This window comes from Oryzias melastigma, linkage group LG23, assembly GCF_002922805.2.
Source record: "Oryzias melastigma strain HK-1 linkage group LG23, ASM292280v2, whole genome shotgun sequence".
Classification (NCBI taxonomy): domain Eukaryota; kingdom Metazoa; phylum Chordata; class Actinopteri; order Beloniformes; family Adrianichthyidae; genus Oryzias; species Oryzias melastigma.
In genome coordinates this window covers 15,500,941-15,515,747 of record NC_050534.1, presented here as the reverse complement: position 1 = coordinate 15,515,747, position 14,807 = coordinate 15,500,941, and the positions used below count along the sequence as shown (strand labels likewise).

The window sequence follows — 14,807 nt, the reverse complement described above, 5'->3', positions numbered from 1 at the left end:
TAAAATTACTTTTTTCTGAGAAGTTTTAAAACATATATTTGAGAAAACTTATATAAAGTACTTCAAAGCATAAATATACACTATTTTTTAATTTTGGACATACAAATGTAAAAACATGCAGATTCTGATAATATTTACATGTCTGGACACCAAATCTACACAATCTGAGAGAAAAGAATGCTGAATATGCATTTTTTCCATGGATTATCTGTGAACCATTACACTCCTTATAAAAACAAAAAATCTAAAATCATTCAAGACCCGTTTCAAACAAGTCGAAAGAGAATTTTCTTCTCATTGATCATTTTAATCACAACTCTAAGCGTCAAAGCATGTATTTGTACATTAATCTGCACTCATTTTTCAGCCAAAGATTATAAATTTAAGGATTTTTTGCCATAAAAAGTCAACATGTCCATCTCCTACCAATCCATACTCATCCCTTTCTCCAAGATAAGCAGTTATTTAAAGCTGTTATGGTATCCAGGCCAAACTTCAATATCAGTGAACATCTATGAGCCACACGCACATCTTAGTCAATCCCTCTGATCCCCCATAATGAAAATCTCTCCCGTACAGCAGCTGAGGATAAATGCAAACCAAACAGCCGTATGAGGACATCCTGATGGCTGCCAAATGTTCTCGCCAAGCAAATAATTACAGGAAAAAAAACATCACGTTTTCTATTCTTTTTATTTGTCATAAACCCAACAATAAAGACATAAAACGGAGGTTTAAGACCATGAAAAGTGTCGACGCTCTAATAACTTTAGAGCCGTTTGTTAGAACGCGAATTTTCGTGAAGACAGCAACAATAATTATTAAAAAAGATAGACAGTCAGATTATATTTGTGATCGTTTCCCTCGTGGATTAAATCATCCGTCACAGGAGCCAACACGATCCGTGGGGGTAATTACTGTGACAGGCAGGAGGGTCTCATAACTGCCTGACAGAATATTCCATCACCTCTCCTCGCATCCACATGCTAATCCATCAAGTCAGAGCGCCGTACGGATGAGGAGGGAACGCTATGAAATGAAGTAGTGGAGTAAATTAGGACTCTCTTTTGTGAAAGGACACACGTTTAAATTTAAGCAACAAGCAGACAAAAAAGTCCCACTCCAATGATCTATTTTCAAAGTATTTCCAGTGTTTTATTTAATTATGATTATGCTGATTTTAGCCAAAAATCAATAAATCTGATTTTTTCTAGAATATAGTTTCTGAAGAGCGGCAGTAGTTTATTAGGACTTTGCCTCTAAGCCCGCCCCCTTCCCATCATCCGTCTGACAGATTCTCCAAAACTCGCTTTTAGTGGAAGGGGTGTGGCCTTCTAACACGCTCTTTTGGCTAATATTTTAGCTACATGCTAGCTGTTTTGGCTAATTTTGGCATCTGCTCCATTTTTTTAAGTATTTTTGCATGTAAATGTTATTTTAGCATTATGACATTTACTGAAATTTATAAGGCAATTTTGGAATTTAGCCAATATTTTAGCTGAATGCTAGCTTTTTTGGATGATTTGGTAACTAATCGCAACTTATCAGGTATTTTAGGCTAATTTGGCATTTAGGCTAGCTTTTACTTCAGTTACATGTTAGCTGTTAGGCTACACTTGACATGTTTTCAGTTTTTTAAGGCTAATTTTGAGTTTTTCTAATATTTTAGCAACATGCTAGCTTTAAGGGATAGTCTAGCATAAACTGAAATTTTTTGGGCTCTTTTGGCTAATATTTTAGCTACATGCTAGCTGTTTTGGCTAATTTTGGCATCTGCTGCATTCTTTTAAAAGTATTTTTGCATGTAAATGTTATTTTAGCATTATGACATTCACTGAGATTTATAAAGCTAGTTTGGAATTTAGCTAATATTTTAGCTAAATGCTAGCTTTTTTATAATTTGATTACTAATTGCAACTAATCAGGAATTTTAGGCTAATCTGGCATTTAGGCTAGCTTTTACTTCAGTTGCATGCTAGCTGTTTGGCTACACTAAACTTATGTTTTCAGACTTATTTGGAGTATAGCAAATATTTTAGCAAAATTATAGCTTTTTTGGCTAATTTGGTAACTAATCTGGTATTTTAGGCTAATTTGACATTTAAGCAAGCTATTATTTCAGCAACATGCTTGCTGTTTGGCTAAATTAGACATGTTTTCAGTTTTTTTAGGCTAATTTGGAGTTCAGCTAATAATTTAGCAATATGCTAACTGTTTTGGCTAAATTACATATTTTTCAGTAATTTTTGGCATTTAGCTAATATTTTAGCAAGCAATCAGCTTCAGCTTTTCCAGCCATCAGCTTCAGCATTTTTAGCTATTAGTTTCATCATTATCAGCTATTAGCTTTAGTATCTTGAGCGGCCACATTCAGCTTACAGCATTCATTCTTGCATTATTGCAGGTATTGCATTATATTTAGTTAATTATGTAAAGCACTTTGAGGAGCTCTTTAGCAGGATAAGTGCTATATAAGTAAAGTTGTATTTTAATTTTTCTTTAAAGCCCAAAGAGCCACAATGGCTCCATAGCAACAGGTTGCAGACCTCTGGTTCAGACATACCCCGGTGAACGTTATGGGGAGTTTATTTATATTATTAATGAATTATCGATTGTTTTTCAATTTTTTTTTAAATTCACATTTATGTTGTTAGTTTAAATGATTGATAGTTTGCATTATGGCAGCAACATTTGTGCTGTTGGAAGCTCACATAAAAACACCATAACCTACTAGCGGCAACTAAAAAGATGTATTTAATCAATTAAAATGGAGTAAACGTTTTTATTGAAGCTTTTTTTTGGGTTAAATTATTTTTAAAATGTCCTGTCATCATAGCTTGTATTTTTTTTGTAAAAACAAAAATTTCTTTGAGCCAAAATCTATTTCCTAGTTGTTTTTTTGTTGTTGCTGCCGCGTATGAAAAGCCTCAATAACAAAGACGTATCAAAGAACCATCTATATCATCCTGTACTCGGCTGTAAGACAAAAGCGAGCACGCACACACCTTTGCACACACTCCAACACCCCACACGGGGTGCGAGGAGGCAAAAATCCTCATCGATCAGGAGAGCTCTCCCTGCAGAAAGACATCACTGCTCATCAAATGAGCGTCCAGAGCCCAGCTGAGGCTGTCCGCTCTGTGACCCCATCCACTGTAAAGTAAAGGTAATAACATCCTGGCTCGCCATTTTCCAGTCACACCACAAGGTGACATTGATATTTCTCCTGGGGTACACCACTTTGATGAAAACCTAAAGCTTTGCAACAATAAAACATGAAATCTGGCCTTTTTCTTTACCTATTCAGACAAATCAATTATCTTTTAATCTTTAATTTTATAAAAATGGTAAACATGTAATTATATAAACTGATGCAATTTATAAAAAAAAACTATGCTTTTTTTGTTGTTCATTTGTCTTGAAGTTCTAGACTAAAATTGTGAACTTTATTCTTTCAGAGGAAATTATTTGTGGTCGTTTCTGAATTTGTTTGTACCAAACGCTAATCTCAGTTTATTTTTCTTATTCACCTCATGAATAATTTTATTTTTAAAATCAGATAGCCACTAGTAATATCCATTCATTGTGCGAAACATTTGAACAAAAGGGACATTTATTTATAATCCAAGACCCAAATTATGTATAAGATTTGAAGTCTAATGAGTCCTTATATTAATTATAATAATTATATAAAATTTTTATTAGCCATAAAAAAGTCATGGGACCCTAAACTGGTCCCGATTTACTCAGAATAACCAGAATTCTGTTTGCTGTCGGCTAAATCCTCCATTCTTACTGTCCCCAAAGTGGCTCTATACAAGATAAACTCAGAGTAACCCGGAATTTCAAGTATTTTTAACTTTACCTTGATATAGCCTCCAGCTGAGACCAGAAGAGAGCTGTCTGGAGAGAAGTGCAGATCAGTCACCCAGCCTCCATGGAAGGAGTCCGTGCTGTCCTTCACTTCCCGGGAACAAACCCGCAGAAGCGAACCGTCATTGACATTCCAGAGCTGTGGTCAACAACAAATCACACAATATGAATTATTTTATAAAGACACCATGCATAATATCCAGCCCGCTGAAGCTAAACAGTGTGAGTAATTTGCAAATTTATACGAAATTGCTTTATAACTAGGATTAAAGGATTTTTTTTTTTGTTATAAAACAATTGTGAATACAATGAAGAAAAGGTTCAAAATCCAAGAGCTGCACAGACTACAAACTAAATCGAGCACAGTGAGTTGTAATGAGGTAGAAGGGCGAATATAAAACACAAGTTCTTCCCCCAAAAATAAACAAACAAGCAGGATTAAACATCAAAACTCCATTTTATATTCAACACATCTATATTTTACACAATTTTGAACAGAAACTACCAAAGAGAAGAAACAAAAGAGTTTAATGGGGGACAAAAACACTTCAGTTGAGGAGTGACAGTGGTTGAAAATTTCTTGTTAGCAGTTAAAAACAAGTCTGTATCTGAAACTTCCACAAGAAAATTCAAGAAGAAAAAAAATGAACCTTTAAATGCAAATGTTATGGTCACTTACTTTTCACTTTGCCACCAAATTTTCTGAACTGCAGGGATTCTGAGTTTCATTATAGTTCAACTCCATTTATCACTGTCTATGTTGCAAACTTTCACATTCATTCAAAACGTGACCCCATCCTTTAGATGTCAGCAAATTTCATGTCCAATATATTCTTTCATTTTTAAAGTCTGTTTTTTTAGCAAAATAATATTCAATAATTTAGGTTGTGTATGTGCATAAAATGCAGCCAGAGCAGGTCTTGGGATAGATACTCCTCCCTTTTGTGGACTATTTTATCCAATTTTTATTTTTAATGTTTGTTTTTCCTGTTTAAAAAAATAACTTTACAAAGCTAAAATGTACTTTTTTTCTTATTATCATTATCCATTGACTGTATATAAGAACTGGATGGAGTGAGTGTGACGTCACCCACTTCTGGCTCCAGCGAAACAAAGTCGTCAGCTGACATTTTTTCACAATATGACGCCACTATGTTGGAGCAGTAAGTAGGGTTGGTCCAAATCGGTCTGAGTCACCGTTTCTGTGGCAACCACTCTCGCCAATCAGGAGCGAGCTTGTGAAAGGCCACACCCCTACCACTCGAAAGTGTGTTCTGGGGAATCGGTCAATAAAATGTTTCAAACGTTCAATGTGAAACCACGCACTTTTATTGAGGATTCTGATTGACCAGTTTATAAGTTGAATAACTCACACTACGATAAAATAGAATGAAAAAAAATTAGGATTTATTCTGACAAATACAATGACCAACAGCTGTTTATTTCTCTACAGAAGTTGATAGGATTTTGCTTTCTTGAAGCCAGCAGGTACTTCCTGTTTGGAACATGAGGGGGAAAGAGAGGGACCTGGGTGCAGACAAGATGGCGGCTGACATCATTGGGCAGAAACGGAAATCATACAACTTACTGTAACTAAAAAGGGTTGAGAATTGTAGAAAACTGTATTAAAGCTTAGAACACAAAAATGTAACTGTTAGGGGTTGCTAATTTAAATAAAGTTTTTTTTTCAAGCGATATAGGGGGAACTTTCGGTTCTGGACGCTGCGTCCTCTAGTGGGGGAAGGGTCCTCTTGTGGGGGAGGGGTCCTCTAGTGGGGGAAGGGTCCTCTTGTGGGGGAGGGGTCACTCAGTGATCATTTACAGTCAACGGTTTATTCTTTTATACTTTTAAGCAGAATTTAAACAAAGTGAAAAAAGTCACAAATAAAGTGTGTGATGTCCTCTGTTGTTGCTGACGCAGTTACAAAGCTTCAACATCAGCAATAAAGCAAGTATTCCAGAAAGCATTGAATCCATTACCCTCATGACTTTTTGAGCCTACGCCCTTCATGGCCAAAAACTTTTCTTTTCACCTTTTAAAGTGAAAAAATATGAAAAATGGCAGAAAAAATGACTCCTGAATTTCTACTTTTGCGTTTGCAGCTGTTATGCAACTGCCATGTATATCTGACAATGACACACAACACCGACAGCTATATTTGTTCTTTGGTATGCCTGACTCACGTTTGTTTCCATAGAGACGAGGTGAAATTTCAATATAGTTTATGTAATTGGAACTGATGGATTTAGCCAGTATTTTTTTTAGTCATCTCCCCATCCACCATCCGAGGGCTTTGCTGCTGCGACACTTTTTTTTTTTTTTTCGGTTGAATGGCGAGCGTTACTCTCTGGTTCTCAATCAAACTTTCATTAAGCCTTTTGCTGAAGCCCCTCAGTCGCTCAATCTGGCACCAAAAAGTCCTCCCTTTTTCCCGTCTCCTCCTTTTCCCACTCTTTTCAGCCCAACCTCTCACACTCCACCACCTCCCGGGAAGAAGCCCCGCCTCCTCTCTTTCATCTCACCCCTCCTCTGTGCACCGAAGTAATCATGATGTATTAGTAAGCACTTTCCCTAAATGAGTGATGACATGCAATTAGGGAACGATTTCAGGAAATAAATGTTGTCGGCAGTAATTATTTTTTTGAATGTTGCCTGGCAAAATGGATGGTTTGAGGCATTTTTGATGAATTCGGATGAGAGACGTTTGAAGAAATCAACTCGCAAATTATAAAAAAGCTCCCCCGTCTAGTGTCTTTATTTCCCCGTGTTGGGTTTAGCTTACTGGAATTCTTCTTGCTAATATGAAAATGATTATGACTGAAGCGATACACACCCGGATCTCTCCATTGTCGTCTCCTGTCGCGAGGCATTCGCTGTCCCATGAGAATCTGCAGCTTCGGACGCATTCCCGGTGCCCCGTCAGGGTGAAGGCCCACTGCCAGGCCTCGCAGTGCCACAACTGAAGGCAATTATGAGTTCATGCAACAAAAAAAGAACAAAAAATAAAAAATCAGTAAGCTAATAATAAAAATGGAAATTTAAAAAATCAGTATTTTTTTTGCATTTAAAGTCACATTCCAATAATCTTTTGATCTATTGTAAAATCGTTCCCGGTGGTATTTTAATTATCGTTTCTAACTAAAATAAAAAAAACTTCTGTTGTTTTCTAGGACACAGTTTGTGTACGTCTGTTTGTGGGGTTAGTGAGGAGCAATCACGCCCCCCTTCTCGTCACCCATAACTGAGAGCTCTTTGTTTACATGCTCTCCCGCTAGCTTAAAAGCCCCAACCTTACTGGTGTAACCAAAATGGCGAGCAATATTTAGGCTATCCCACTGTAAAGTTTTGTTCAGAAGCCAAAAACGCCATACTCCACATTTTTTTGCCAGTTTTCTCTTGTCATGATCACGAGAAAACAGGTTTTTTTATTATAATAAAAGACTAAGTCCTGAGTAACACGCCTGTCTCTCTCATGTATCATGCTTTAACCATGTAGACGGCCTGAATGACTGATCTGGACATTGTTTATGTCACATTGCAGTGTTTCAGTGAGAGGGACGCAACAGTATATTCTTCGTTTTCTCGTCATCACGAAAAAATTAATTTTGTTTTCTCGTGATAATGAGATAGTAGATCGCATTATCACGGGAAAACAGTTTAAAATAAAAAAAAAAAAATAGGGGCCAGATGGCAGCTCAGACGAGGAAAACAAATTAGTGGAGCGTCGAACCTCATGGTCCACCTAGCGCACGTGTCAAAGTCAAGGCCGGTAATTATATCCGGCCCTCCAGATCCTTTTATTTTATTTTTATTAATGACCAGATGTTATCTTGCCCTTATTTCTAACTTGTACAATTTTGACAAAATATATTTTTACGGAGTGTAAAATTTTAAAAGTTATTTAAGGTTGAAGTTCATTTATTCTGGAATAATATATTCCTGCCTGTTTTTATTCATAGTAATTTAAATTTGCATTTAGATAATTAATTAAATATCGCCTTGGCAGCAGTTTAAATCTATGCAAGTATCGCGATATTTAACTGAATCGATATTTTCACAAATAAAAACATCAATTTTTTTCTGCTCCTGATTCCCAACAGTTTGAATAAAGAAATACACAAAAATGCAATTTTAAGCTTAATTTTCGCAACATTTGTCCTCCATCTTGAGAATAAAGCAACAAGAACATGTTAAAAGCCTAATTTTCATCGGAATGGGTCTTTAACGCAACTGAAATTCTTTGACGGGAACCCTTCAAGACGCAGACCAAGCAACAGATTTTTGCAACACAAAGCAGCAAAATTAAAATTCACAAGATGTGAGCCGTCTACACTTATTATAAAAATCAATACAGCTGTGTCTGCTCCCATAATAAGAGTCAAAATTCATAATTGATTTTACAAGGACGCACTGGCGTCCCACATGCACAGATATTACAGTTCATTTGTGTCACTCAGTCGCTCACGCTTCCTAATCCACTGATCCCCGCTTTCTGCGTCCCGTGCTGCTCGGATCGCATGTCGCCCAGAATATAACACGACTCATAATTAGACTTTTCTCTTGGCAGTTGACTGACTTTGTCTGAAAACAAAGCTCGAGTCAGCTGAAGGTCGGGAGGAAAAAGGGGGCAGCGAGGACAAAAAAAGAACAAAAATGAGCACTTTTTTCTTTTTTCCACAAAGAGATTCATGGTCAAGCTTTTCGGTTTAAACTCTTCAAAGATGGAAGCAGGGAATTGTGGGAGTTTTTTGTCAGCAGAGCCCCGATTCAGTCCAGAGAGCAAGGACAAGCTGGCTGCACACCAAAACCACACACCTCAATTATGATTGTTGCCAGGTTCATAAAACGCGCAACAATTCACTGACTTACGCCAGGTTGGACGGCGCCCAAATCAAAAGTCCCATGTGAAACTTGGAGGCTCTTTGTGGGCTTTTCAACAAACGCCAGATTAAAGGACTTTGAATCCATGTTCTAACATGAAGCGCCAATAGTCACTAATGACCAAATGACAGACAGAGCCGTGCAAATATAGCTCTGAACAAACAACCTTCGCCAAAACGAAGCCGAAAACAAGCGGATGTCAAGGAATGAACAGTCCCATCGGGTCTTTCTGTTCATCCTTGATGCGATGATGAAAACTGCTACGCTGAAAGTCGGGCCAAAGTCGAGCACAGCGGCGATGGTGAAGCTGGCAGAAGTTGGACGGAGTCGGGAGGTGGGTCGGTTCGTGGGCAGCCTGCCTGCGGTGATGCTTGGACAGCCGTACGTGAGTCTCATCTACGTAGGAGGATGGACTGACCCGCGGCCCACATCTGCACATGACTGTCTTCACATCTTTTTCCCCTTCTTACTCGAAAAACATTCGGCCGCAGGTTTCCGGCATTTCCACGCACCCCTGAGTCTGTGCTGTTTGCCATCACTTTGAGACAAAACGCTGATGTGTAAAAAGGTCATGCTGGCACTTCAGGCACAAACAGATGCGTCTCATTTCATGTGTGGAACCTTAGCGGTCTTGTCTGCAGAGGAGGTGGCGAAGAGTCTTCCATCTGGTGAGACATGACAGGACAGGATGGCTCCCTGGTGAGCGTCGACGTCCTGCAGCTTCTGTCCGCTTTCCGTGTTCCACACCTGAGGAGCACAGGAGGATGACTTAATAGCTTCTTTCACACAGCTTCTCAAAGTGCAGGCGGGGAGCGACTTTCACCTTGACGGTCCCGTCGAAAGACCAGGACAGCAGTCTGGAGTCGTTGGAAGACGAGGAGAGCAGAGCGAAGCATCTGACTTGCTCTTTGTGGCCCTGAAGGACTTGACACTCGCCCGACGGCCACTTCCACACCTGAAGACAGAAGCAGACATTTGTAGAACAGAGCTTCATGTTGGATATCCAGACAGTGGAATCATGGGATGTTCGAAAATTCATCTAACTTCCTGACTACCAGCAATGCAAACATGTCCTCTGTAGAAGACTTTTCCAAACCTCTTCATACTACAGAGTAAACTCATTTTAGTGTCTAACAAAAAACATTTGAAGCTTTCCAATGATACCAAATGTGAAGGGGTGGGGCTCTAGGAATTATAGTTTTTGGTGGATTTAAAAAAACTATGACGGAACAAAACATTTTTTTATTGGGTAGTCAGGAGGCTGATAACTCAAAAACTTTCACCTATTTATCAAAAAAGGACAAAATTTGTGAAAATCTAAAGTTTAAAAAAAAAGAAATTCTAACTTGTAAAATTTTGACAAAATATATTTTTATGGACCGTAAAATTTTGATGTTGTCTAAAATATCCCTGCCTTTTTATTATTCATAGTTATGTTAAAAGTTACGGTTTTAAAGTTTTAAAACGTTAGTTTAAGTGTGTTCAATAAATGTTTATCCTGTGCGATGGAGTTGGTCTAAGCTATTTAAATAGAACTTAAATTTAGCAAATATACTTTATATTAATATTTATATATAACTTAAATTTAAGACTTTTATTAATGAGAGCTTGAGGTCGACAGTTAATCCTAAAACTATAAAAAAAAAAACAGGACAGGATCGATTCCATCAAAAATAGTGTTTTCTGTGTTTTTAACATGTTCCTGTGGTATTTTTGAGGATGGAGAAAATATGTGAAGAAAATAAAGCTTAAAGTTATATTTCTAAATATTTCTTTATTCGAATCGCAGCGACTTAGGAGTAGACGTAAAAGTGCTGCATTGCGTAAAATCTACAATCAACAGGCCACACGCTCCATTCTAATGAACTCCTGCTGCTCTGCAGAAACTATGTCCTAGAAAACAACATGTTTTTTTTTTATATATATTTTGGCATAAAAAAGAAAAAACAGTAAAATGATAGTTTAAAAAATAGTTGGAATGCTTTTAAAATAGATCTTCGGAGTGAGACTTTTTGCAATCGCTAGTGGAATGTGACAACAAAAAAAGTCCTTTTGGGATTTCATTCAATCTTCTTTTTGTGAACTTATTATAAATAACTCTTATTTATTTCAAGCAGTTATCAACTACACTTTCATGTAGTCACATTTTATAAAGATCTGTGGATCTTTATAACTATCATTCAAAATTTTAAGGATCCACTTAGCAGTAGAAATGGTTTAAATTTCAAACAAGAAGAAATAAATCAAGTGTTTTATGGTCATTGTTGTGTTTTAGCTGTTTTTGCTTTTTATTTCTATTATAAATGCTGCTTCTGGCACTCTGATGACCAGGAGGGAAGATCAGGGAAAATGGAAATGTACTTGATTTATTACAAAACTCAAGCTGTACACCAAAATAAATACACCTCTAAGTCTAAACTTTAGGGGAAACTTGAAAGGACAAATCTACTTTATTTTTATAATTAACTTCCCTTTTGTGCTTCAAATTCTGTCTGCTCATGATTGGTTCATGCCGCTGTAGAAACAAGAATGCATCCTCATTTCAAAGATGAGTGAAGGACAAAGAGCATCATGTATCAATCACAGCTCTTTGTGCAACACTGCACCTTTTCCCCTGTCGCTGCTGCCAAGGTTAGAATCCATCACCAAGTACCATCAGTGTCATTCACTCTGCATGTAAACATGCAAACACGCGCTTGCTTTCATTTCACACGAGCACACGGCCAACAGCAGGAATCTGGACGGATGCTGAAGGCAGCAGCCGCATGAATGCAGAATGAGCTGCAGGAAATGCTGCAGTGGACCGGTCTGTGGGCAAAATAAGAGACGGAGAAGAAGAAGAAGAAGAAAGAGCTGAGAGGGGAAGCAGCAGAGCATGAATTGTGGGCTCGACGGAGCGGAACGGTTTGATGCTTACACGCACGCGCTGTATTAACACACACGCATAGCTGGCTGCATGTGGTCAACAAAGAAAATATAAGAGCCATCCAGACGGCTGCAGCCAGGAAGAGAAAAAGGGGGAAAGGAAGGTGACGAGACAGAGGAGAGAGGGATGACGAATGGAGAGGTGAAGAGGCTGACAGAGAAGCTGGCAGAGTAACAAGTTAGGCAGGTAAAAGCACCACCGAGACCCAAAACCACTGAGAGGGGGAATGATTCACTGCGGCAGGTATTTTACTGAAGGTGAAGAATGGGGACAGAAGGGAAAAATAATCAATAACACAAGAAAAACGGGTTGGAGGAGCGAGTGAAATTAGACGCCATGAATTAAAGGGGAAACAGAGGGGATGGACGGATGATGACGAGGACAAACGAATGCACGGAGGCAGAAAGGTTATAAGGGCGGTTTTTCCCACCCTTATGGTGGAGTCCTCAGATGATGTGATGAGCGTTTGGCCGTTGTGGGTGAACTGGCAGTGAAGCACCGTCTTGGTGTGACCCAACAGGGTGGCTAGAGGCTTTCCAGAGGGCACCTCCAACACCTGGAAGGACGAAAAAAATTAAAGCAAAGACGCAAAAAAGTCAGGAAATTAAGGAATTATTGATTTTTTCAAGTTTTAGATTAATTTCAATTTAGCAAAATTGTCTTATTTTCTGTTTTGCAAGAAAAAAATATCAAGATAGCTTTTCTAATAGCAAAATAATCATAGTTTGAGAAAACATGTCTTGGTGACCAGAATTCTTTTCTAAAAAAAAAAAAAAATGTTCTTGCCTTATTGGCAATTTTTTTGGCATATTTAGAGAAAATGTTTAAAATTTTAAAGAATTTTTGGCTTGGGGGCTGTGGACAATACATTACAGATAATAAGTATAAAAAATAAAGTAAAAAAAATGTATTGTCTTCTAAAAATGTAAGATAAAAAGAATTCTGGTACTAACTTGTTTACCAGACAGTAACTGGTGTGCACCAGTTAGTAACCATAAAAAATATATTTTATTTACTTCAAATTTTAGGGGAAAAAAAATTACTTGAAATTTTAGAATATGCTAAATTAAGCAGAGTCCTGGATTAAATGGTGTGCAAGAAATTAGCAACATATAGCATGAAGGGGTTAAAACATACATCTTATAAAAAAGGAATATTTTTATGTGAGAAATAGTGTCCTCTAATAATTTTACCACAGAAACATGTTAAAATACATTTTAAAAATAGCTGCATTAACAAAAATATGTTCAGGGTTCTTTTATTTTTTAAGTTTCCTTTTTTGACAAAGCAAAAATGTAATCCTAAAAAAGTAAAAAAATAAATAAAACGATTTGTGTTTCAAGAAAAATAGTCTTTTAATCTTATCAAAAAAGTTTTCAATAACAAAATAATCTCAGTTTAGGAAATGTGTCTTAGTGAGAATTTTTTTCTTAAAATAAGAATTCTTAGTAAAAATGTCTTTCTTACCACAATTAATTTTTTTTATTTGTTTATTTTTTTTTTTTTGCTAATTCCAATTTTAAGAATTTTTAAACCTATTATTAGGGGGTTTAGTTTTCCAATTCAATGTTGTTTTGTTGGTTGAAGCTCTTGTTCTTTGTGCAAAACTTAAATTTTTTTTTTTTTAGCTAGTATTGGAAATGTAAGGTGAAAATTATTGATAAAATACTCAAAAGAGTGAACTCAAGTGGAGAAAACTCCAAGAAAAACACCAGTTTTTTTGCTTCATCTTAAACACTGACATACTGCAGTTGGATAAAAGATGTAGCTCGACAGCCGATGCCTTGAAGCCCACCATATGGACACTGATCTTCTGAGTCTCCAGTTCAATCCTCCACTGACTGGACCTTTGCTCCATTTCCTCCCACAGCCCTCCTTCCACACATTTCCTGTTAATATCTTATTCACTCCAGACCTAATCAAAAATTCATTACCTAAAGTAGCAAAATGAGTCTCACCAAAGGGGTTAGATTAAATGAAAAAAAAAAAAAACAAAGCAAAGCATCCACAGTTTTTAAAGGATTTTTTTTTAAGTGATACACTGGTTAGGTTTGTACAAGAAAAATTATAAATTGAATCTGCTCGCCTTTGACCTCTCCTCATCCTTTGCATCTGCCACCCTGGTCAGAGCTTAACATGGAAAGTTCCAAATAGCGGCTTTTCTGTAATTTTTATCTCCATAGCAACCATTTTATTTTTTGGCCTCCTGGGGGTGCCGAACAGGTCTATGCAATTTTTCGAAGAGTCTGCAAAACTTTAATTTTGGATTTCCTTGGCAACCGATGCCTTTTGTTAACCACAACCACATCCCTAATATGGTCATATCACATGTCATATCGTTTTGTTTATCTTGAGCCAGGGATTCATGTATTCAATTTTCATAATACTCTGGTAAAAAAAAGTGTGAACAACTGGGAAATGCCACTTGTGCTAGCTTGCTCCGCTAACGCAGATTAAAATCTACATTTTTTTTTTTTTAATTAGCCCAAGTAGCTTACCAATGCTGCTCAAGGAGTTATATAGGAGGTTATAGATCGAAATTCATTGGAGGAGTTTAAATTTATAGGTGGCCAAACGGTAATTTTTCTTTTTTGGTAAAATTCAAGATGTCAGCCTCTTTTTAAGGTCAAAGGTCAACTATACTTTGGTTGTGGGTGAATGTGAAATTCTGTAAAGATCGTTTCAACACATTTTTTTTTTCTTTACATATTTTGCAAAAATATCAAAATTCACACTTTGGCACAAAATGGCCGCCAAGCCATAAGTTTTTAATCATTTAAAAATCTTTTTTTTAATATCCGACTCATATGTTTTGGTTTTGTTTGTGGATTTTGAAGTATTTCTTTGTGGTCCATAGGAATGCCCAAAATTCGTACCAGGTTTACGCACTGTACAAGCTGTAACATTGGATTATTTAATAAAAGTTCTGTAATTAGAAATATTAGATTTTATCAAAACAAATGTTTAAGTTGCGTAAGCAGTCAACTGAAAATTTTAGTTTGATAAAAACTAATAGTTTTAAATGCAACAAATTACAAAGCTTTTGTACTTTTTTCAGTGTGCAAAATTTGGGGAGTTTTTAGGTAAATGCGTGTTCTTCCCCTCCCCCCACGACTTCTCTGTTTG

At 36.9% G+C, this 14,807-nt stretch overlaps 1 protein-coding gene across 1 annotated transcript in view; it reads right to left on the bottom strand.

Moving 5' to 3' along the window:
- The window catches only part of apaf1 (apoptotic peptidase activating factor 1), a 45,175-nt gene that overhangs the window by 13,463 nt on the left and 16,905 nt on the right, over window positions 1–14,807 (bottom strand). The window contains exons 22-26 of the mRNA XM_024290801.2: window positions 12,112–12,237; window positions 9,579–9,710; window positions 9,377–9,502; window positions 6,708–6,833; window positions 3,866–4,012 (exon numbers count right to left, since the gene is read on the bottom strand). Coding sequence (XP_024146569.1) covers window positions 3,866–4,012; window positions 6,708–6,833; window positions 9,377–9,502; window positions 9,579–9,710; window positions 12,112–12,237 — 657 coding nt within the window. The remainder of the gene's footprint in view (window positions 1–3,865; window positions 4,013–6,707; window positions 6,834–9,376; window positions 9,503–9,578; window positions 9,711–12,111; window positions 12,238–14,807) is intronic.